The sequence below is a fragment of the Mercenaria mercenaria genome, chromosome 7 (assembly GCF_021730395.1).
Source record: "Mercenaria mercenaria strain notata chromosome 7, MADL_Memer_1, whole genome shotgun sequence".
Classification (NCBI taxonomy): Eukaryota; Metazoa; Mollusca; class Bivalvia; order Venerida; family Veneridae; genus Mercenaria; species Mercenaria mercenaria.
The window spans coordinates 70826322-70852131 of record NC_069367.1 but is presented as its reverse complement, the minus strand read 5'-3'; the positions used below and the strand labels follow the sequence as shown (position 1 = coordinate 70852131).

The window sequence follows — 25810 nt, the reverse complement described above, 5'->3', positions numbered from 1 at the left end:
ATATAACATCGATACCAACAATTTTTCTGTTTATTTTATGTCTAAAACTCTACTTTTGTTGTGTTTATTTCAATAAAATGTCGAAATTTGCGGGAAATTTTATCAGGAAGCATCGCAAAGATGACGTCATTTTAACGACGTCATCGTCATATTGTTTCCGGCTTTCAGTACGCTCGGTAAACTTTTTGACGTTAATCCGGGTATCAGATTTGATAATTTTCACTGAGTGGCCAGTGAGTTTATCAGGATATAATTCACCGTTATATTTCGATAAACCACCGAAAAACATAAAATAAAGACGTCTAGTTAATAATTCTGTAAAATAAATAATCGATTCAGAGTATATGAAAATAAGTGTTTAACAACTCCGTTCTATTACACTGTCTTTCGTATGTATCAAATATGGTAACACTCATTCCCTGCCAAGAATTTTGTCAACGTGACTTCAATATCGCCGTGTTTTAAAACAAAGTAGAAACAAATATGAGAGCAATAATCTTTTAAACCTGGTCCAGGAGAGATTTGACCGACTGAATCAAAGATGTTTAACGCAAGTAGACAGCTGCCGTTGACCGTCTATAATACAATTAATAGAATGTTAAACAGAATAATACATAGCCTAATTAATACAAAAAAACTGAAAGGTGAAAAACATGCGGGCTTAAAGTAACTCTTTTACATGATCACCTATATCGTAACATACCTATATCTTAACTATTAATAATCTTTGTTTGAGAATGAAATATAATCGGCCAATATATTTTTAAATAACCTTTTTATATATTTACGAGTATCATTATTTTTAAGTACTAGTATAAAAAGCAATGTGTACTTTATTAAATTCTATTTCGCAATAAACTGGTTAACGAACGAAATAAAAACCTTCAAATATAAAGCTCAATTTATAACGTATATTATTTCTTCTCATTTCAATTTTCAAATACATAATCTCTCCAGCACAGTCTAAAGACTTCCTTGTATATCTTTATATCAACATTTTTTAAGTTTAGTTTCTTTTGTTGAAAAGACTGATTGATCTCTAGTCGAAATTAAGAATTAATATGTTCAATGACAATTGAACAATCTGCATTAGTAAAACCCACGTAATGGCACGCACTTATCACGTGGTAATTATGCACTATCAATATAAATACCAACAAGAACCAGGGGGACAAGGACTTGCTGAAAATTTAATGGTAATTACTGGTATAAAAAAGACGAACGAAAATATCATACATAAGGTACCTTCAACCCGTACGTAAAATGGAAAAAGCAGACAATCTGCGAAACTCAACAGGTCGGCAAACAAGACCAAAAACAATGGAGAAAAAGTTGCAACTGTAGTGGAAATGCATATTTCACCTCATTTATATTAAAAAGAAATATAATAAGTCATTTTCTCTAAGATAAAATAGACCAATGAAGGAGTTTTATATGAAATCTGCACTTAGATAAATGGCTTAAATGAATAACTGGTATCACTTTAAAGACTTTACCAGTTTCGGAAAATCTGTTAGAATATGTGCAACATGTTTTGACATTTTGTGGTGTGTGCACCTGCTGAAAAGGGAAATGGTTATTTTTCTAAATAAATAAAAAAAAAAAAACATCCAAATTTTCAGTTTATGTTTCTTAACATGTTAAAACGTAAATATTGAACTTCTTTACTGTGAACAAATATGAAAATTTTGCAGGCTCTTTTTGATTGACCGTGTTCATGGGCGGAAGTGGAAATGCATCTAACCCCAGGCCTCAGTATCTGCATATGTACAAAATGCAATAGATGTACTTGGAACCTTCGAAATAAACGTTTCATAGTTTCCGTTCTTATAATTTTCGTGAATCGTAATAGGTCTATAATCAGACTACACTTGCCCGTAGTGTTAGAATAATACGTGTTACTTGACGTATAGAATTTGTTTCAGTTGTATTGCTGCCGAAACATTGTTTTACGAAAAACACTCAAGCTGTCGCCCGAGAAATTAAAAATTATGTGCACACGTAGTATTTACAACCAAAGTTGTTAAATATTCTTGTTATTTAGAAAGAAAGAAATTTATCATTCTTTATTATCAGATTATCAGTAACTGATAGACGGAGTTTGGAAATGGTTTGCATGGCCGTGTTTAAAACGTAAAGAGACTGGAATTCAAACCCAAATGAAAAGTACTATATCGCAATTAAAACACTAGTTTTCTCTTTCTTCAAGATCAATTAACTGCGGCTGTCGGAATAGCAGATTGTCTTACGTAGTGTCACAACAAACGCTTTCCTTAGGTAACGTTCAGTAATATGACGACCTGGCGTAGGTAAACAATTTGCTGTAGCCCAACCTGGTATTAGTGACCTTAATATAAACACATTCGTCATATTTGTGTATCTTCGCGAATGCAGAAATAGTATAAATATGGTTTTTGTGATGGGTGTCAGTTATCCTTAAGCGTACACGTACATTACATGCGTTTGCTTTTTTAAATAATTACAAAAATGAACCTTCAATGAATAGTCAGTCACGTTTATGCCATGTTCGTATTTATAACGACGCAGTTTTCTTCCAAGGTACAAGAAATCCAGAGGAGGTACGACGCAGTTGTTTTATGACAGACAGGGAAACTATTTGTTTAGATTTATTTGTCGTTTGATATAATATGAAATTATATGAGATATGCTGACTATCACTGGACCAGTTTGTTTAGCTTCAATTGTTGTCAGTGGTGTTTTCAGTATTTCTGTAAACAATGGCGGATATGAGGATATAAATATTGTAATCCAAAACACGGTTGCGGAGAATGAAATACTTCTAGAAAGAATCCAGGTAAAACTTCTACCTAATAATGTCGCCACTTCGCACAACCAACAATTTCATCTTTAAATGTTGTACAATAGGGTAATTGATCTGGGATGTTGTATTGGACCAGAGCAGATTTTGTCAGGCCGGATTACACGAGGCGCTTCCGGCCTGACAAAATCCACGAGAGCCGAATACAACATCCCAAATCAAGCTACTGTTATAATGGCCTTTCATTAATACCTTCTAATTTTTGTTGTCTTTTAGCAAAAGATTACTAAATTCACATCTGCAACACATTGCTATTTGTTAACCTCGCACAGGAACTTATAGTATATACATTGCAAGCATTGATTGCCGACCGTTCGAAACCGTTACCGTTTCGGAGCCTTATTTTCATAGGAATGATAAAAGTACAAATTAATATGTTCATTTTTGAAATTAAAAAATTAAATTTTAATTGAATGCTTTCAATGTTCTGAAAGATTTTAACGTCTTTTTGATCACGGCAAACGATGCTAATTTAATTCGTTATGCCATCGTCCCTCCTACATACTATAAGGATCGCCTATAACAATATAAATGTAGCGTCGGCATGCGTCGTCGTATGTCTATGGTTCTAGAAGAATTTTTCAACAAAATATAAATTTGTTGATAAATAATTCTATTTTCTATTACAGTTTCAAACAAATAATAAACAATCGGCAAATCTAATTGGTTTACACATATAAAAAAACTTTTATCGATACATTACAATAATCAAGACTTTTTTTAATATATTTAAACACCGTTTGAATTTATACAAGAATGGCGAACTGGTGTCAACAGTGTGGCAGTTTTGACCTTGTACAAAAGTGTACGTTTGAAATAGAATATTTTTTAAACAACATTATATTTCACAACCTACGTACAGTTATTACGAGAATTCGCATCATATCCGCAAATAGTCTTAGAATACAAACAGGCAGATTTTGAAGAGACATTATAGACAGAAACTTGAGAGATAGAGGACGAATTCCATTTTGTATTCAATTGCCATCCCAATTAAGAAATTAGACTAAAGTATATAAAGAACTATTACAGAAGAAAACCTAGTAGGTTTAAACTTACACATTTTTTTGTCGTCCAGAAACTTATATGCTAGAATCTATCTAAGTTTTCAGGAAACGCTAGAAATACGTACGCTCAGACTATCGAGCGTCAATATTTGAACTATTTTAAAATATGTATTGTACATAGTTAATTTAGAATGTATCATTTGTAAATAGAATGTATGTGTGTAAGACTACTGCATATTGATAATATGTTCGCAAGGTCGTATAGTAGTTGAACAACAGTAAGATTACTGCATGATATTTAAACAGGCCCTTCTTGGATAGCTGGTCTATATCTTTTGTTATTTTTCTACCTCCTTTCTTCAAAAGTCAGTGATACAGTAAGCTGCTCAATTAACCAACGACTTGTTAAGAATAAAACAAAAAATAATGATTACTATATGTAATAAATTAAACACGACAATTATGTACACGTGAGACAGAGTTGAAAGAGTAAATGAAAGTGCCGCTTTTTATTTTTATTTCGCATCGGCTAGCTTTTGAACATTGTATGGGAAAGCATAACATTTCTACGCGGGGTATATGTTATCGCACCCATTACACTACTACTTCATGCTTGTCTTTAGAAACTATATAGTTTATTTGAAAATAAATTTGTTCGTTCGTTTGTTATTTTGATTATGTCCGACGAACACTGATGTTGCAAATATACAAAACAAAAGTTCGACCGTATACGTAATTTGTGTACACACTACTTAGAACTTAGGTCCATGGAAACAAATTGTTCTATCAATTCTTAGTTTCTACACTAGACTTTCCTGTAGTTATTCTGTAGTATGCTCATTTAATGAAGGCACAATTTCGTACCGCAGGGAAATATGTAAGAAGATTATTTTAGAAACAAGAAAAATATCAGTAGACTCCGTTTACTTCGGTCTGTTAATGAGAGGCAATGCGGCTCCTTAGTTTCATTAAATTTAGCAACTGACAATAGTGAATATGTGATACAAACTAAATTGATGCGAGCATGAACTTAGATAAAAGTTATCAAAAGCATTATGGCTGGCCCACAGGTCATGTCAACATCACTGTTATTATGAAATAAGATTTGTCACAGAATCCGGAAGTGATGGTGAAATGCCATTTATCCATAAAAAATGTCACCAAAATTGTGATTTTCCGATAGACTCCCATTATGAAAACTCGACTGATGTTCAAATTTTTCAAATTAATCCAGACAAAAATAATATAATATTAATTTCATTGGCATGTTCGTAGTGAACATGGTTTGAGAAAATCGCTTTTTAATCAAATTCTATATTTTAGAAAAACTATCTGAACGTGCAGACCTACATTAACTTAAAATATTTGACAATGTAGATAACTGTCACAGTTAACATTGTCTCTCGTTTTTCATTCGACTATTCCTATAGTTATGTCCAACAAAAGTTCTTGTATATTGAGAAACGATGTGTCATGTATAAGGTAATGGCGAGGTTTCGTTTCAATTTCGCTTTTATCTGGAAGCATATACACATTTAGTTGATGCATAATGGGTATGGAATAACAATCAGCAAATGTGTGCATTGCCATATTTCAAGGGTATACTATTACACAAAACCATCAGAAAATATCATCAAAATGGAATGGAATAGAAATGCTATTAAAATACGTATAGTATCTTAACTGTTTACCATTGCATCATGCCAATGCGTATCTCAATACAAATCCCACGGACATGACTTTCCGTTACAGGAAGTATTCACCAAAACATCGCAGCTGCTTTTCGAAGCGACTAGGCACCAAGTTTACTTCAGACAAATCAACATCATATTACCCAAATCTTGGAGCTGGAAATCGGAATATACAGAAATCCCAGCATTGTCAGAACTAGAGTCCTATATTACTGTTGAAGAAGGAAAAGTTAAATCTCCTCACACAAAACGGAAGAGAAAGAAGTGCGGCGACCCAGGATGGTACATATATCTACACACTGACTTTTTGTTCACAAAAGGAAACACCGAATGGGGACCTCATGGTAAACAGTTTTTTTAACTTTTTTTTTAACTGTATCAGACCTGCCCATTTCCAATGTATCCATTTACTGCGTCTTAGCATTACATGTATTTGTATACATATACGATAATTAACATGGCTTTTAACTTCTGTATTATAGAATAACTTAAATGTTTGTAAACTTGTGTTCAAATGGAAGTTTGTTCTTGCCCTTTTCAACGCGTTCTAGTATTATCCTGATATCACGGCTCGTAAGTGGAAATATATGAAACATCATCGTCTTAACTGAATTGTCTTTGTTTAGAGAACGTTATAGTACATGAGTGGGCGCATTTAAGATGGGGTCTGTTTGAAGAGTATGGCAGCAAGAAGAGAGGGCGGTTTTATCTGGACAATGGTATATGGAACCCTGTTAGGTACTGACTATTTTATGACAAACTGTAAATTTTCAACTAGAACATAAACATTTAGACAGATTGAAATATTTGATTTTAATCCTGATGGCGATTACCCTTTTCTATAGAAAATCTATGGATTAGCCCGGTCGAAATAAATTACTATACAAAGCGTTACCTGCTCTTAAAACTAATTTATACTTAGTTGTGCTTCCATTTTATATGAAATATTATACTAAGAACAAAACTCGTCTTTACAACGCAAATCTAATTATCGCATTTATGTTTACCGTTCTTTGTAGTTGTTTATACTGTTGAGTAAGTTTTAATAAAAATAGTTCTGAATTCACCGACACAAGCTTATAGGTTACAGTCTGATTTGGTACGCCCAAGTTTTGCCATTGTTTAGTGGCAGTGAACACTGATGCCAGACCAGAAAGGAAAAGCCACTTTACATGTTATACTCTACCTCTAAATATACTGTAAGATATACTGTAAGAACCATGATCATGAACGGAAAGTATGCTAACCGATTTCAACTGCGCATTTCTGACTTACATCGCGTTCTGTAAATGGGTACCAGGCATATTAATAAACAAGTGGTAATTTATCTTCCTTCGTGCACCAATAACATTGTCCAATAACATTGTCTCAATATCGATTCTGATAAAGGATCTCATTTATAAACTTAACTCTACTGGCATCTCTGGGTCCTTGTTATCTTGATATTCTTCATACCTACATAATCGGAAAAAACTGTACTCCTTAGTTGCAAATCAGCTCCAAAGGTAATCACTGCTGGGATTCCCCAAGGGTCAATCCTTAGCCCCTCTAGCTTATTTCTAATCTTCATCAGTGAGTATTGTCCTAGATATTCAAGCTCATATAAGATTATTTGATTATGACACGAGCCTTTTAATTGTCGTTAAGAATGCAAGTACTGCTTCTATTATCTTAAATTCTGATCTTCAGACAATTTCAAATTGGGCATCAAGATACTAGCTATTGAACTTTAACCCTTGATATCCCGCAAACAAAATAGAGCTTATCATCGTCCACTATTAATGCAAGGACAACAAATAAACGAAGTCCATAATCATAAACATTTAGGTATTGTTCTTTCAAATGATATTTGATGGACTACACAAATTGACTACATAAAAAAGAAAGCTTGGTTGCGAATAAATGTAATGAAAAAATCATTTAGACAGAAATTTTCTTGAGGTAATTTACAAATCATTTTTTAGACATATTCCTGAGTATGGCGATGTTCTTTTTCACAATTGTACACAAAGCGAAAAAAAAAAACCAACAACAAAAGAAAACAAAAGATTTTGATCTACAAGAAGTGCACATATTAGAACAAGCTTACGTGAAAAATAGTTTGCCGAACCCCGTTTACTGTATCAAGTGATAGTTACAGTAGCAAGCATGTAAGTGCTACTAGTTTTATTGTCTATTTCTGTTTTTTTTCTTTCTTCTTGTACTTTCCACTACGGAATTTTTTTTATAACTTCCCCTTTGGAAATATCCTTTAGTAAATACTTGTAATTTTTCCAATTCATTAGAAGTATTATATTGCCATGAATTATGTATGCACATTGCTGTAATATGGAGAAGGCAACCTTAAAGACGTGCCACAAAATAACTGTATCCTTTTGTATTTCCATGATGGTAATTATACATGCTTTGCATGAAAAAATTGAGAAATAACGGTGATATATTTAAGGCCAAGACAAGGTGTTTAATGTCTAAATATATTATTCAATTAATGTAGTAGCACGCATTAAGGTGAATTTAGACCATACTTTTTTCCTACAGTGTAAGATAATTATTATTCTATTTTTTTTAAACTATACTGGAAAGAGGCTGACTGAATAACTTTGCAGAGGAAATTGTGAAAACATATTTAATTAGGGCGGGCCTAAATTTTCCGCCTGTCATCTTGTAGAATAGCTGTATAATACCAGTATTATAAGAATGATTTGCACTAAGTTCATGTGAGAGGAAAAAGTAGGTCACTAGGTTGTGGTGGGTCTTTAAGCTTCCTGTCCAATCCTTTATTGTACATTTGTATGCATGATACGAAAATAAGTTTTAAAAAATATGTTTAAACCAACTGTAAATATTAAACATTTTCTTTCTTGTTTGTTTACGTTTTGTCTGAGATGTGCACACGGCCGTGTCGTCTAGACCGGAAGTTCATTAAGGAAGTTCATTCAAGTTTTTTTCTATAACGTTGACGAAAGCATAAAATATGCAGAGATTCTCTGCGATATGAAATATTGAGACAATGTTACATGTTCACGATGGAAGATAAATTACCACTTGTTTAACATGCAGAATATCTATTTACCGAACTGCACATTGTAGATGTGAAATGTGCGATTGAAATGGGTTAGTGCATTTTCCCGTTCATGACCATGGTTCTTACAGTATACCTAGGGATAAGGTATAACATGTACAGCGGCGTTTTGTTTCTGGTCTGGTGCCAGTAGTGGAGAATATATTATTACTTTCTATTACAGCATATAACTTCAACTGCGTTCATGATCTATAATTTTAAGGTTAAAAGTATACCCAGATATCTAGACTTTTTATGTGTTATTTTGCTTTTAACATTGTATGGAAAACATTACACGTTGAAGAATGTGTCAACATAGCTTTACATTATTTCAATGCTTCTCTACAATCTGATATAGATGCAGTGGGAGTGTTAGCGGAAAAGTAGGAAAAGGTAGAGACTGTACTAGAGCAACGTCAAAGTGTAAAACAACAGACACGAGTCGGTTGATAAATGAAAATTGTAAATTTTGCCCAGATGAATCGCAGGCTGAATCCAATTTGAGTTCAATACTGGCATTTAACTGGATTGATCGGGTATGTGCGTAGCATTTCATATTTTCTAGTTTTCAGATATAATATTTCCTTAACGGTAACACTTCCGAAAATGTTCATGATCAGGGTACAATGTAAAATTTGCACAGCATGTAATATATGTTTTTAAAAGTAAATCGAGTTAGAGTTATTATAAACAGGAGTTAGCTAGTAGGTGTAGGAGAACCTGCATCACACAATGTTTGATAAATACAGAACAGAGTCTACTATGTAATTATGCAATCATCAGTATGGCACATACATGGAAAGTACAAGTACTTTGCATCACTATGTTGACATGTATTAATTTAATTTAAATTTTCGAGGACAAAAGTATATTTTTGACGTTCTGATTTTAAGGTCAAAAATACCCAGTGAATATATTGTTTCTCTTTGTAATTCAGGTGTCTACATTTTGTGACAAAGAAAACGACAAAACTGTTCCAGTACATCAAAGACACAACAGCAAGGCCCCTAATAAACACAATTCCAAATGCCGTGGTCGTAGTGCTTGGGAAGTAATGAGAGAACACGAGGACTTCAAAGCTGGTAACCCAAGACAGAAAAACGCATATTTTAGATTAAATACATTAAGACAGTGTTTAATGCACTTATTTCGAATTTACAATAATTAAAACTTTTGTAGACGGTTTTACTTTTTTCTCTCAATGCAATTAAATGAATATCATATCATTTGCACAACAATACAACCCAGTTTAACATGTATTATAAGTTTATTCCTTATATAAATGTGACTTACATATACTACAAATTTCAAGAAATAAAACCTAAAAGAAGAATATTTGGAAGCATAGAATGAAACCAAGCAAATAATTCTCTTCAAAAGAAGTTATGAAATGTGAAACATCCCTCACACCTGTCCCCTTTCCCAGCACCAGTTTCTGTAGAATTCTAATATTCATAAACATTGAGTGAACTCCTTGATCGAAAACAGCTTACAAGTACATTTTGCACCGATCTGCAATTTTATATATTTATTGGTATTTATTTTGGTATTAAATCTAGGCTATTCGTAGATAAATTATATCAAATTTGATTTGGTTAAATGTATTCGTCCTTCAGATATGGTAATGATACATTGTGCAGTTTACCGTGATATCAGTGTATTCATTATTACGTATAGATTTAGTCAAACAGGTTGTCATGATCAAATAATTGATATATATTGCAGTAATATAATTCTACTTGTTTTTCGTAACACTATTTTAAATTATGATATTTAATATAAGATTTTTACATTGTTTTTAAATTTGATTGTTCAGAAATCCTGTCAATTTGTTAAAACTGTATTCTGCAAAAACGGGTTTGGTATAAAGTCATTGACATGTGACTTCCCTGTATCATGCAAATACGACACAACAGCAAGGCCCTTAATAAACAAAATTCGAAATGCGATAGTCGAAGTGCTTAGGAAGTAATGAGAGAACAGGATGACCTCAAAACAGGTTATCAATCAGGAGAAATGCATACATTTAGACAGTGTTGATTTCGATATTGCTATAAACGTATTGACATGTGACTTTATACGAAATTTTCATTTCAAAAATCCAACAAAAAGTTTATTTTAACTATATGCAAAATACAGAAATATTGGTGGGGGTGGGGGCGGGTAAGGGGTAGATAAAGAGTCGGTTGTTAGAGGAAGTGAGCAAGGATTAATATTCAACAGGAAAAGCCACGTTCCTTAAACGAAGTCTCTACACCGTAAACCACAGCAGCACAGATAAACAAACAAACAAATAAGTAAAAACAATATTGTGGGGCACCGTCCAACACAGCAGCACAGACAAACAAACAGACAAGTAAGAAGAAAACAACATTGTGGGGCACGCCCAACACATGCGCGCACGCACGGACGGACGGACGCACGCACACACGCACAAGCAGGAAAAAAAGAAACAGTCGGGCACCGCCTAAGGACGGCCGGTGGAAATTTTGGTGGGCACGATAACCTGTTCACAGTAAAAGGACAGGGGGATCAAATGCAAGGGAGCGCAAATGCAAAGGGAAGGGGTTGGACGGGGGACGATGGTGGTAGTGAGGAGAAAGAGGAAAGAAACGCCAACAATAAACAAGACAACATACGCAACACAAAATACGAGACGGACAGAAAACAAATTGAAAATAGGGACACTGCCTAGGACCGGTCAGTAACCTATATAAAGGAAACTGGGGGTTTAAACGCGTTTAGGGCATGCCAACCTCGCACTTACCCTAGGCCACTAATAAACACGATCATACGAGCGGAGTAAATATGTTTAAAATAACTTATCTCCAAGTTCTTCAGTGCTAAGTTCTATCTATTCTTTCAGCACCATTGTCGGCCAGCACAAACACGACGCCTATATTCAATATTCTCCGAGAAACTGACGGCTATCGTGTGTTTGTACTAGACGTTTCCGGTAGTATGCAGGTACCTGTTATAGATACCAAGCGGTTAAACTTATCATAAAAAAGACTTATACAATGTATTAAAACGTAAACATTTATTTACTGGTAGTTGTTTATCTCGCTTGATTTTCTAGTCACTTGTACAACATTCTAAACGCTATTTCATGTCTGTTACAATTTATCATTACTTCGTTTCCTATCCTTAAAATATATATATAGCAACTACACATTTTTTATATGTCTGCCCTGATGATTATGATATGAAACCGGTAGGTAGACAGAAATACAGATAGAGGAAACCCATTGGATGTTTTTCTTTTATATATATATATATATATACTTTAGTGCAGTATATTTTGCAAAAGATGTCCTAATAGATATACAATTCATATTATTTTGCATTCAAGTGTAGTTCCGTACCAGTGAAAAATAAAAATGATATTTCCACTGCTTTAAAACAGTGAAAATATCAATTTTACTTCACTGATATAATTTAATATTTCACTGAAAAGGATAAAATAAAACGCTTTATTGGAGATTATCATCCAAAACTGAAACATATCCCTGGTGCCTTCAAGTCACATGCGCCTCAACGCTCCATGTTGCAAAATCGTTTTTGGTTGAAACTCTTGCGTTTGACAAAATACGCCATTGAAGCTTGATATTTCAACCAACGTTCTTGGCAATGCAAAAATAAACGACTATAGGGACACCTATTGTCTTTATCAACCAACAAAAAAGTTTACTGTGATGGTTTGACATGAAGTAATTGGATGCTTCAGTCTTCAATCTGAAAATAGATTTAACTGTGTCTTTGATACGAGTTTGCAGAAAATAGTTATTCTTCCACACCTCATTCAACAGAACATATAGAAGATAAGGTTCTTGTACTGGTGGTAGGTACATATAGCAATATCCGGCTTGAGGACAAGAGTAAATGTTGAGGCGTTAACGAGGCTCTTTCGACTTACCGCGCAAACTGTTATCTGAGAGCCTTCATACCCATCTGTACATGAAATGTATATACAAAATCAGGAGACATTATGTCATACAGAAAGATAAGAAACAACACAGTGTCCAGCTTTATTTTATTACATGCAGTGTGCGTTATACATTTTTCGTAAAATACAGTTTTATTAATCAAGAAATATACTTCAAGGAATAAGGAGAAACCGTCAAGATATTTGATTTTTTTCGCCTTTTCGTGAAAATAATTCAAAAAGTTACTGCACGAACCAACTACATAAATGTTGCTTGATAAACAGTGTTGACAACACTTGAATCATGTTACATGAGAGTTTTCGTTTTCCAGCACCGTTGAAAAGACCTGAAACTCATATCTGGTATGTAAGAAAGACATAGCTTAACCCAGTCATATACAAAAATGTACCAAAGAAATAACTGTCGCTCAATGCAAACGCAATTTTAGTAAGGTTAATACTTATCGTAATGTATATATATTATATTATATCAGTCATAATATTAGGAACAGACATTCCCTTATCTATAAATATATATTCTGTTACAAGGGCACAAGAATTGCAACGTTGTATCAAGCATGCGAATATATAATCCAAACAAATATTCCTGAAGATAGCTGGTTGGGTATTGTTTGGTTCTCTAGCAGTGGTTCAACAAAGATGGATATTACTCGAGTTACATCCCAGCAGGTTAGGGATGCGCTTATAACTGCAGTTCCACAGACTACCGGTGGAGGCACATGTATTGGATGTGGCATAGACGAAGCCATAAGAGTAAATATTGTATTATATATTTATTTCTTCTGCCATTTCACTCCTGTACGAAGAGTGTTTATGATACTACTGACATAATACCGATATTTTACTTTATATTTACAGTTTGTTTTTTTTATTTTAAAGATTGAAAATGCCTTTCTATTGACATATTTACATATGATTCCCATCAATGATAATATCATGACTGGTATCATATCTTTCGTGTAGCAACTATTGATTGAATAAAAATATTCGCGTGTCCCGAAGTAAACTAAAGATAACTCATTGTTTTTCGTTAGAAGTGAGACAGCTCGAGTAAGATGTAATTTTCAAAACTTATCTCATTTTGAGGTTAGATATACTCCACACTTACAAATAAACAACATATTTCATTTTTGTTTTATGCTTATAGATAAAAACCCGCAAAGAAATAAACAAAAGCTATATCCTTTGCAATTTGAATTATAGGAATTATACAGGTTTCAAAGATGTGTATAAGTAAAATGTGCGGGCGTCAAAACTGCTCTTGAAATACTAACAGATCAATATTTAGGTACATTATGTATGAACGTTATGGGATGGCAAATAGCTACATTTAGTTTATGTACCTGTTTACGCAACATACTACAAGCTTCGTTTAGGTACCAGGTTCGTGAACTGAAAGACTTTTCATTTTTGCATAAATCTTCGCAAAGCATTAATACTGTCAAATACGAAGAACATTGGTTACATGTATATGTATCAGCGACTAGCGTCAGTATATTTTCGTCCAACAATACAGGTGAAAACAGATTACTAATTAGTAATGAACTCATAATGTCACTTTCGATTTGGTTTGCCTTTAAAGCAGGCGAGCTTCAAACATAATATTATCGTTGGGTATTATATGTAAAGATAAAATACTTAACGTTGGATACAGCTGATTTTGCCATATTAATGCAGATTTTGTCCAGCAAACGTGGTGATCCTGCCGGATCCGAAATCATGGTGATATCAGATGGTCAAAACAATGTTGGTGACCTTGATGCGTCTATTGAAAATGCCAAAGAAGCAAATGTAATCATACACACCATTTCTGTGTCACAAGCAGCAGACGAAAGAATGATATCGATGGCAACTGCAACAGGAGGCATACATATATCTTACCTCGAGACTGGAACTATAAGTTTTGCATCCGTTTTTATAGAAATACTGTCCAGTGGAGTGACCTCCTTTGCGACTGAATCAACCACGGTTTGTTCTATTTTTGTTATAATAAAACTATAAGTCGAAATGAAAAACTTAATAAGTTCAAGACTCACAAACTATTTACTCACATGAAATGACTTAGATTGCCTTCATTTTTTTAATATGTTTGAATTATATATCCTAGTAGTGATATTCAACTGGCATTATGATAATGTGTCTGCCGAGATTCATTATATTTGTCACATGTCATACGTGATTATCGTTTGAAGATGCTTTCTTTTCTGTACTGGTCTTTTTACCATTCCAAGATTTTGTCAGAGAAGTTGGACTCCTTATCATCAAATACCGTACCATTCAGTTTTGACATTGATAGTAGCGTTGGAATAAACACTACTGTCAGCATACTGCAAGGATCCTCCACAGATATAAGCATAGAGGTCCAAAGTCCAGATGGTACAGTTTATACAGAACAAACTACTGGAGGAGATAGCCTGATACTAGATATTCCTGGCACAGCTGTGGTATATATATATATTTTATGAGTTTGATATTTCTGCAGTTTGAAGTGTTTAGTTGAGATTTACTTAAATATGTCTGGTCACTTTGGATTCTTATTAACTTGTTTAACCTATTTCGGGTTCGGATAGGATAGAGCATATCTTTGAAAACAGGAAACGTTGCAATAGGCATGTCGTTACGACTGATGCAGCAGAAAATGCGCAGAAATGATAAAGGCGAAAACTACAATATTCTGACATCAATATGCATTTCTATACACAAGTATCATGTTTGAATTTGTTTTTATTTCCAACACCCTTTATGCAGAAAATTGCCAAGTAATTAAAATTGTAAAATAAATATCAAATTAACCATAACTTTCGATAAGAAATCTACTTTCATATTTAAAATATTTATATCAATTTGTACGATTAAATAAGTCCAACATCGTAAAACATGTTTTAAACTTCTGGATATGTAACTTTTTCTAAATATAATCACTGTAAAAAGGGCTTAAATCCTATGGACCCGTTTACCATCATTTAAAAAGAACATACCGTTAAATCATTCAGTTAAAAGATTGGGCACGGTCAATTTCTTTTGACTGCTTGGCTCTTGACTTCTAAAATGGCTTTTATTAGCATTTGGTCAGTAAAAATTGTCAAGGGAATGCAATTATGGTATACAAAGTGCTTTCTGCATTGTTTTCACTGTTAACAGTGACGCCCTTCTATATTTATGGAACAATTGAAGTACATTTATGCAATTAAGGACTAACATTCCTGTTTTTCCAGAATTAATTACATTGAAATTAAAAGCTTTTTTGTGCGTGTATGAGGCGGGTGGGGATCGAGACGTTTGCTCGGTTTACACGAAATTTTGGTTTTCTCAAAATATATTATATATAGAGCGCCAACAATCTAAGCCCAAAGAACGGTTAATAGATTTTAGATAGATAGATTTATTTCTGCATAAAATGTATAAAACATGGCATCACGATACATTATCCGTTAAAACAGAAACAAACATGTGATAAGGATCCATGTCAACTACATTATATACAAAGGATGACACAAAAAAGAGACATGGAATCTCTTATTTCCATTGTGGTCCTTTAAATACAAAACAGTTTTACATAGGAAGACAATTTTAAAAAAATATCACAGCAATTGGAAAAAGTATGGTGCACTATCAAATGCTAGACATGGGCATTTTCATGTATCACAGATTTTAGATAATCAGTACAATATTAAAATGATAAATCTATCTATAATTAAAAACATGACTAGAAAATGAAATATACTTCTTTAAACAGAATTTAAAATTAACTAAAAAATACCACAGCAATTGGAAAAAGTATGGTGCACTATTAAATGCTAGACATGGACTTTTTCATATATCACAGAATTTAGATAATCACTAAAATATTAAAATGATAAATCTATCTTGAATTAGAAACATGACTAGAAAATGAAACAAACAAAAAAAAGAAGGAAATGTTTAGTCCATCAAGTACTTCTTTAAACAGGACTTAAAACTAACTAAGGACCTGCTGTCTCTTATATGTTGTGGAAGCTCATTCCATAATGAACATCCACGGTACGTGAATAACCTTTTACCAAAGTCCTTAACTCTGGGTACAGAGAAACGACCAGTCAGCGAAAGTACGAGATAGATCATCATTGGATGATGTGGATGTTACTCTAAACCTAGTATTATAATTGTGAACAGAAGCACCAGGGGTAAACTGGGTAAAGATGGTGCAGTATTAGAAGATACCTTAAATACATGACACAGAGTTATAAAGTCAACACTACTGACCGCAGATAACCAATTCAGGCTAGAAAACTGCTCCTTACCTATATGTGCCCTGGAATCAAGGTTCAGAACAAATCTTTTAAGTTTATTCTGCGTGACCTGCAATTTGTTCCTTGCGTAACAGAATAAAACCAAACAGATGATGCGTAGTCAAAATGACATGGACATAATACTTTTCTGTAGAGTAATAGAATTTACGCATTGACTATTCATTTGATTTTTTTTATCTATAATCTTGAACTTTTAATGATATTTTTATCAGTGGTATCAAAAATTTATATTTTACAGACAGGGAAATATAATGCGACAGTAACAACACAAACTTCGACATCTTTTGAATATTACGTAACATCTTGGCCTACAGGCTCCGAAGTCGTGCGTATATCCTCTTGGGTGACTCCAATAAATTTAGACTTTTTTACTGGTGAATTACCTGTGATCGAAGCTGATGTAATGAAAGGTCGAGCGGCTGTTTTGAATGCAATTGTGACAGCAGTTGTAGAGACAGGTGGATCAGAATCCTGTGAAGTTGCATTACTCGACGATGGAGCCGGTCAGATATATATAATATATATATTGCTTGATATTAGTTCTGTTCATTAGAATTCTAACATGGACAAAATTTATAACACATATAGCTGTAGTTAATGTTTATTTTTTCAGTAAATCAATGCTTGCCATTATCAAGTAAAAAGAAGCTTATCATATATGAGAGATGCATTAAATGATACGTAGATTGGCTCTACAACTTTTTTACGTATTATATAGTATACTAAAATGATATCACATGATTCTTCAAAAATTGTTTTGTTTTTCTATAAGAAAAATATTCTAGTATACTTTTTTTACATTTATCATGCAAAATATCGTAAGAAAATTAGATGTCATGAAGACGTTGCTGAACTGGACCCAGACATTTTTGTCTTGATTAAACAGATGATGAAAATATAAAAGTTTATAAAGTAAAAGCTTCAGATCTGGAACAATTGTAGCACACAAATTGTATTCTAAACTGATATTGATATCAATATAATATATACATGTATTTTTGAAGTCATGATTAATCAGACAATACTTGTACATGTAGATCTATTTGTTTAGGTTTAACATTATTTTTAAAGAAAATAGTTTTCATTGTGAGCTCAGCTTGAGTGCTCAAGTTGAACTGTTGTTTCTATCTGCTCGTCATGAAACTCTGTCAAAATATTTGTTTGTGTGAAGTCTTAGACCATGTTCAAAACTTATACAAATGTAAGGTAAAATGTAGGTCACATTGTCAAATAATAAATTCTGTAAAAAGATCCTTTGGAAGCAAAGAATGCAACAAATAATAGCAGACTCGGTTTGATGGAGTCTGTTCATGAGAGGTAATGAAATGTGCAACACCTCACACGCCCCCTAGTACCGGCTTAAGCGGAACTCTATCCGGATATGCTGAATGGACTCCATGATACCAGAGGACCAGAAAATATAACAACACTGAAACCTTGTTGGCTAACACTCCAGAGGCCAGTGTTTCTACCCGATCTGAAACTGTCAGAATGGCTGTCTTCCTGAGAACTAAGTAAAGTTTGAAGAAGTAAGATGTAGGTTATGAATCGATTGATGGGGTTCATTATCTGTGATGAAAACCATGCCTCAAACTTGTGCAAGTGGTTCCGCTTGACGTCCTCTTTCTAACCACGGTCCTGTCTATTATATGATGATAAGAGGAATGTTTTTCACACAAAACAAAATTGTTGCATTTATTGATACTGTGTGTCATGGTATATATTTAAGGTATTGGTCAGGTAAGCGTCTGTAGGACCATTATGTCCCTCTTGCTCCATTACAGATCCTGATGATACCATAGACGACGGGGTTTATGCAGGCGTTATACCAAGGTTCTGTTTCGACCAAAACGGTCGCGTTAGTGCAAAGGTGTACGCGCGTGGTGAAAATGGAACAGCATCTGTACAGGATGTCTTTAGTGGAGCCGGAAGTCCTGATTCAGGTTAATTTATACCTATGATTTCTGTTCTGTTTTGGTACTTTCCAATCAAATTCTTCTAGTAATTAAACATAAAATAAATTGGTTCAAGAGTCTGACATTTTGGATCTTAAGTTTAACAATGACATTATAGCTTGCTTAAGTCCTTGATTATTTAGTTCGATAGTGGGGAACAGATGGTAAATTTAAAAGAAAAAAGATTCATAATTGTAGATGAAGACTTAAACAGCACAGAGGTTCTCCAGGACAGCTTTCAACGAGTCAGTCTGCCCAGTGAGATTTTAGTATCGAACTATTCAAGTATAATTGCAAACCAAGATATAACTGCACCTGGCCGTATAACAGATGTATCTATCATAGACATTTCCACGGAGAATACGCAATACGGCGAGAGTAGAAACTTCACCATCACATGGACGGCAACCGGGGATGATATAAACATTGGACAAGGTAATTCTGTAACTATTATTAGACAGTAAATATGCTTGATGTTGCTGGCATTTCCCAGCCAATTTATACTTTAACTTATTTGATAGTAAGCCAACTCTTAATTAAAACTCATTTCTTTCAAGATTTAGACAGACGTATTATCTTGAGATGGCCGTCGATAACGTAACTTACATGCGAGGAGTCTACTGACATGTGTTCTCGGGACTGCTATGATTGTTTTTTTGTTGTAGATTTTAAAATCTTAGTTCATACTCATTTAATTTTGAAAATATGGCGACATTCGAGTTTTCATGGTAGGAGAAGTTCCTGTGTGTGCATCTGAGCATTACTCAATGCACTAATAACACCTTTGCATATCTTTCTACGATCAATTAACCAACTGAATAACTTTTTCACATAAAACGATTCTAGATCCCAAGGTTAACAAAGACTCTTTATTAATTTAAGCCACGGAATATGAACTGAGAATCTCTGATGATATAAATGTCCTGATAGATAACTTTTCGAGTGCGGAACTGCTGGATGTCGTAAATGCAAACTTCACACCAAAGGCTGCTGGGGAAGTTGAATACATCAGAATAGAAATAGATGCGGAAGAGTCATACACGTCTACAACATTCTTTGGTATAAGTGCAAAAGACGAAGCTGGGAATACAGGCGATATCTCTAACATTGTTTCTATACTTGTTGCCAATGGATACCGAATTAAAGTCGAAGGTGATGTGGTTTATTCTAAATCTTATACCGATGAACAAATTGAAGAAGATGTTATAGAAGAAGAAAAGAAGAAGAATCTCACAGCACTTATTATCGGTTTGTCTTCTACAGCAGGGATAATCGTTATTGCAATTACCGCCGTAACTGTTTGTATGAAGAACTTGAAAGCTAAAGAAAGTGTCAAAGGTAAAATAAAAATTTACAAAGCGTCGGTTGCCGCATTTTTATAAAGTCCAGAATGAGAACAGAACCTTCGAAATTAGTTTTCTATAATATTCATTTACCTTTTCAGAGTATAGACGGTACAGAATCATTATTTGACATTGACATGTAGTTACTATTTGTCATCATTGAGTCTTTGTGATTGCAAGGAACCAGGTGTATTTTAATCTAACAATCTTTATACATAAACTTCTAGGGTTTTTGCGAGGCCAGTAACTAGAACGGACTATAGCTTATCACTATACGGTGTCCGGCTTGTGCTTTCTGAATTGAAAAGTGTTCAACAGTTAATCACTTGTCTATGTTATATCCCGTTAACTAAGTCACTTAAGGATTTATTTCGATTCGTTTATGAAAAATAAGATATAAATGTGCGTGGGTTAGGGGGCGGGGAGGGGGTGGGGGTGCAATATAGCAAACAGTTCAGAACTAATAGGGAACTGATTATTAAAAAATAATCACATTTTGACATTTGTACTTTCTGTCTTTTTTATTCAGATTGTGAATTCGGCAGTAGGGCTTCAACGACTACGGTAGTTTCAATAGATAAACCGTTGAGAGACTTTTACACTAACATGGTCTCACGGCAGACGGTTGCAAAGAAAACCTTCCAGTCAGCCCAGCTACAAACCATTCCAGAGAGAGAAGAAAGCTGGATTACATCGTTTTCTTCACGGCCATCCCCGTATCAAAGGAAACCGTTTGATATAATAAGTCAAGGTTCATGCAGTATTGAAATGCTAAATGGCCCGAATAATGCGTTTTCAGAGCACATGGACGATTACTTGAATACTGATGCTACAAGCATCTTTGAACAACTGTCGCCAAGAAGTGACAATTTAGCATTTGATGATGGTATGATGATTGAAAATTCTCCGGAAGCGGAAGTAGATATTCTACCAGAGAAAGGAACTACAGCTCAGGCAGACGATATAAAAACCAAGTGTAAATTCCTAGCCGTACTTGAAGATATGCCAGAAGAATTTCCAATACAAACAACAGATGAAGGTTTGAGCAAGGAAGCGAATGCACAGGAGATTGTTCCCGGAACAGTTGTAATTCTGGAAGAAAACCACGCAAGGAAGGAGAATAGAAAGGGATTCAAACGTGAGCTGAAGGAACCGTATTTTGAAGAAAGGTCCGTAACATGTACAAGTTTGTCTGTCGAATTTCCAGCTCTTGACAATGACGAAATAAGTCAAGAGATCAGTAAGCTTTATGATGATGTTAACTGTTGAGAAACGTGATTTGTTTTAACAAAATATGACTGTGCAACTCTTTTAATCGAATTTTTGACTAGTGTTCTTTTTAAGGAAACTTTGTCTTTTTATTTAGCGATAGGTTGTCTCCATGACTGAATATGAATCATTATTCTATATAGACTGTTCTTTATTTCCATTTGGAAATTGTTGGTTGAATTATATATTTTTTATTTACTCTACATTCATGATGCATTCTGTTAAACGGTATAAACTATAGTCTTGAATTAGACTGGCGTTAATGTTGATGGCTTATCTGTAATATGTATCTACACTGATAGCTAAAAACCTTATAAACTAATATTAGCTTCACAACAAACTCAACTCACTTGCCTACAGTTGTCAAGACAGATATTCAAATACATTTTTATAAATATATGTACCTAATCCCTGATTTAGTCTATTATTTAAATTATAAGAATGATGAAACTTGACGTGCCAATCCACAGAAGTAACGACATAGTATCACGACGTTATCGAAGTAATGCAGTGAACTGACAAAGAGATAACAGTATAGAAAATTTTATCTAGTTTTTAAATGAATCACATCTTAACATATATTGTATATTTTGTAGAAAATATATTTTAAGCACAGCAAACGATACACCAGAAAGGTTTTCTATTTCAATTATATATCTTCAAAAACTGGAAGTAGCCTATCTCAATTATTTACAAATGTGAAACATTTTGACTAAAATATCTACTAATTAATCATTTGACAGTTATTGTAACATTTGTTAACATGCCATTTTGTATCCTGATATCATTTGGAGCAAAGTAAACACAAATCCTGGTCTCTATGAAAAAGCCTCACGTTTCATTTTCATAAATTAGTGAAATATAGTGGGAAATAGTACCAAGTTACCGTAAATGTATTTAATCTCTTTTAATGTTATCCAGTTATTTAATATTATTAAAGGACCTAAAACAGAACCTTTAAATACATTCCAAGTCACAAACAGAAACGTTTGCTTTCGTAGCGTAATTCGTAATTACCTTTAAATTGCATAATGAGTGCAATATCCACCGGTTAAAATCACCTTGCCTGAGAGGAAAAGTTTTACCCACCTGGGGTCTTCCTCAACCATCAAAGCTGGAGAGTCGCCATATGATCTATATTTGTGTCGGTGCGACGTTAAACCCAACAAAAAATTCTATACTTTTTGTGTATAATCTATTCTTGGACTATAGGTATTTAATGAATTAAACGTTTTACAGACGCGTTTTTATTGTTTCAACCAGTATCAACCGTTTGCCATGTCATAATTTAAAGCCAGGTTTGCTAGTTTTGTGATATAATGTTCAATGCAATCAGTACATACAATAACATAAAACATTTAAAATGTAAAATAATCTTGAATCACTGCATTTGTCCTGTCAATACAATATTTTCCGCACAAAAAATGCCCGTGTCAATATTTTTCAACCTTTAACCTGCTAAATATTTAAAATGGACTTGTCCATCATTCAATTTGGCATACCACTTATTATTCAAAGGGTGTTCACTGAAAATTTACTAACTAGATAGCGAACAGCGCAGAACACTATCAGCCTGCATGGACGTGCAGGCTGATCTTGGTCTGCACAAGTCGCAAAGGCAGGCTAAAGGCTAATACTTCTGTTACTTTTCAAAATTGAACAATGGCAATATTGATACATTACTCTTGCGGTTATTGTAAATTTCTTGATTTTGTGGACTCGATGGTGTAAAATCTTTCAGATAGTTTTGGAAATGTGTTTTCAGTAATTCACATGGCTATAAATTTTTTGCTTCTTGTTTATAGATTTGGGAAACCTTTTCTACGGATGTATGTTTAGGACATGCAATTAATTTTTTTATCACGAGCGCTCGACATCTTATCTCGAGCGCACAACATCCTATCTCGAGCGCTCGGCATCTTGTCTCGAGCGCTCGACATTTAATCTATATATATTAAGGCCCTTTGTGTGTATTTAGGCCATCAGTAAAACATACGGAAAAGTTGATAACTAGGGTTCCGCCTTTTCCGACGTTATTTAAACTTCCCACAAGTGCATGTACAAGTTTATCACACCATTTGGGAGAGCAATACACATAATTTGTCATCCTATCTTCAAAATTAAATGAACATAATCAACGATGCTTTCTGCATGTTTATGATGTTAGAATAGCAACAAATCGCAGTTCGACTGATAAATTCGCGCAGAAAAGTTATAAAATTGCATACATGAATTAAGGGAAAGCAAGGAAATTCTTTAATATATTGGCGAGGCCTACATACTAAATCCTTTTTTTTTGTCAAGGACTTAAATTTATTTCTTTGCGTCATCACTGAATTTTTTGCTGCCTTTTTTATCAGTTTGCGTATTTAAAGGTCCAATACTAAGGAAAGTGAACATTTTAATTTCTTTTAAAAAGCACAGAAACTATTTCATTTTATTGGAAAATGAAAGTTGGTATGTAGAAATTCGAAATAAATCGCAGTATATGTACAATTATTTTTCTATGAAGTATGAAGAAAGTTAAAAAGACCTGGGGGTCATTCTGTCGATTCATTGAAATTTCAACATAATACACATACATTTCTTTGAGTTCCAAAGACCTTCTGTAAATTTTGACCTGCCAATCTTCATTATTTAGTGTCTTGCAGAAGCCTATGCACTGGCTATGAAAAAAATTGCCAACTCGCTTTCCCTTAGTAATGGACCTTTAAATTATAACCCTGCAAACAAGTGAAACGGTTATAAGTATAATCGAAACAAAAGCAAAAACAGTGGCAGTCGTAAGTTTTTGATGATGATCTGAATTCACACAAAGGGCCTTAATATACATTGATAAGATGCCGTGCGCACGAGATGAGATGTTGATCACTCGAGATAAGATGTCGTGCGCACGAAATAAGATGTTGATCGCTCGAGATAAGATGTTGATCGCTCGAGATAAGATGTCGTGCGCACGAGATAAGATGTTGATCGCTCGAGATAAGATGTCGTGCGCACGAGATAAGATTTTTATTGTTCAAAATAAGATGTCGTGCGCACGAGATAAGATGTTGATAGCTCGGGATAAGATGTCGTGCGCACGAGATAAGATGTTGATCGCTCGAGATAAGATGTCGTGCGCACGAGATAAGATGTTGATCGCTCGAGATAAGATGTCGTGCGCACGAAATAAGATGTTGATCGCTCAAGATAAGATGTCGTGCGCACGAGATAAGATGTTGATCGCTCGAGATAAGACGTTGATCGCTCGAGATAAGATGTCGTGACCGGGATATAACATGTTGACCGCTCTAGATAAGATGTCGTGCGCACGAGATAAGATGTTTATCGCTCAGGATAAGATGTCGTGCGCACGAGATAAGATGTTGATCGCTCGAGATAAGATGTCGTGTGCACGAGATAAGATGTTGATCGCTCAAGATAAGATGTCGTGCGCACGAGATAAGATATTGATCGCTTGAGATAAGATAACGTGCGCACGAGATAAGATGTTGATCGCTTAAGATAAGATGTCGTGCGCTCGAGATAAGATGTAGTGCGCACGAGGTAACTTAATCTTAAAAAAATAAATGCATGTCCTAAACATACCATCGTACTTTTCTTCATGTAGTATGTTATATAATTCTTTGAGACAATAGTGTCTGATTTGTTTGTCCGATACTATTGTCGTGTCGACATTTGTTTAGAGAGAGAGTATTAATTTTCGTATGTTTAGGATGACACGAATTGATATTTGTTATTTTTGTAAACAGTGTCAGTCTTGATATTTATACATTTAACCCTTATCACGCTATACACGACTGAGTCTGCCTTTGCGACCAGTGTAGATCATGATCTGCACTGTTCGCCATTTTGGCAAGCACCCCTTTTAACAGTTACTGTTACTGTCCAAAGTAAAAGATGAATAAGTTCATGATAGAAATTTAGCCGGGTAAGGGTTAAGAACGATAATTGTATGCTGTTTTATTCTAGGTCTTGACATACGCAATTGAATTAATGAAACTCTTTCAGATACTGATTGAGACTGACCATATATACTTAGAAATAAAATTTTCATCCGAAAACCTTCGTATAATCAGCTTATTTTTGTCCATATAATAACCTAAGGAAATTAATTATAAGAATGGATTTATGTGCATCTCAAAGGGATTGTATGGGGAATCAAGTGAAAGGAACCAGATCAATAAACTATTAATAAAACTTAGCCGTGTTTGTTTATTGCTGTAACGGATCTTAAATTGAACCTTTGTTGTAATGAGGTATAACTATATGCTTGCAATGTCTTTAAATGTAAATAAGTTGACCTTTCGTACATACAAAATTAATAGTAGAATCAGTTGAATATTTTACATTTAGTAAAATGTCCCATACAATAGACATTTAAAAATGTGAAGAAAAGTTTAGGTA

General features: G+C 34.0%; 1 protein-coding gene across 1 annotated transcript; it reads left to right on the top strand.

Moving 5' to 3' along the window:
• Positions 1 to 2530: 2530 nt before the first annotated feature.
• LOC123553957 (calcium-activated chloride channel regulator 4A-like) lies at positions 2531 to 25607 on the top strand. Its single transcript, XM_045343735.2, has 14 exons — positions 2531 to 2815; positions 5599 to 5881; positions 6164 to 6275; positions 8957 to 9134; positions 9536 to 9680; positions 11465 to 11565; positions 13073 to 13297; positions 14222 to 14512; positions 14776 to 14988; positions 17072 to 17336; positions 18618 to 18776; positions 18987 to 19223; positions 19671 to 20126; positions 20661 to 25607. The coding sequence occupies exons 1-14, from the start codon at positions 2666 to 2668 to the stop codon at positions 21398 to 21400; spliced, it is 3555 nt and encodes a 1184-aa protein (XP_045199670.2). The 5' UTR covers positions 2531 to 2665; the 3' UTR covers positions 21401 to 25607.
• The last annotated feature ends 203 nt before the right edge of the window (positions 25608 to 25810 follow it).

Bases quoted from the DNA above. Each gene is read 5' to 3' on its own strand.
- LOC123553957 (XM_045343735.2), top strand. From the start codon at position 2,666: ATGCTGACTATCACTGGACCAGTTTGTTTAGCTTCAATTGTTGTCAGT. The intron at 14,989-17,071 runs GTATATATATAT...TATATTTTACAG, and splicing joins ATATTCCTGGCACAGCTGTG to ACAGGGAAATATAATGCGAC. The intron at 20,127-20,660 runs GTAAAATAAAAA...TTTTTTATTCAG, and splicing joins AGCTAAAGAAAGTGTCAAAG to ATTGTGAATTCGGCAGTAGG.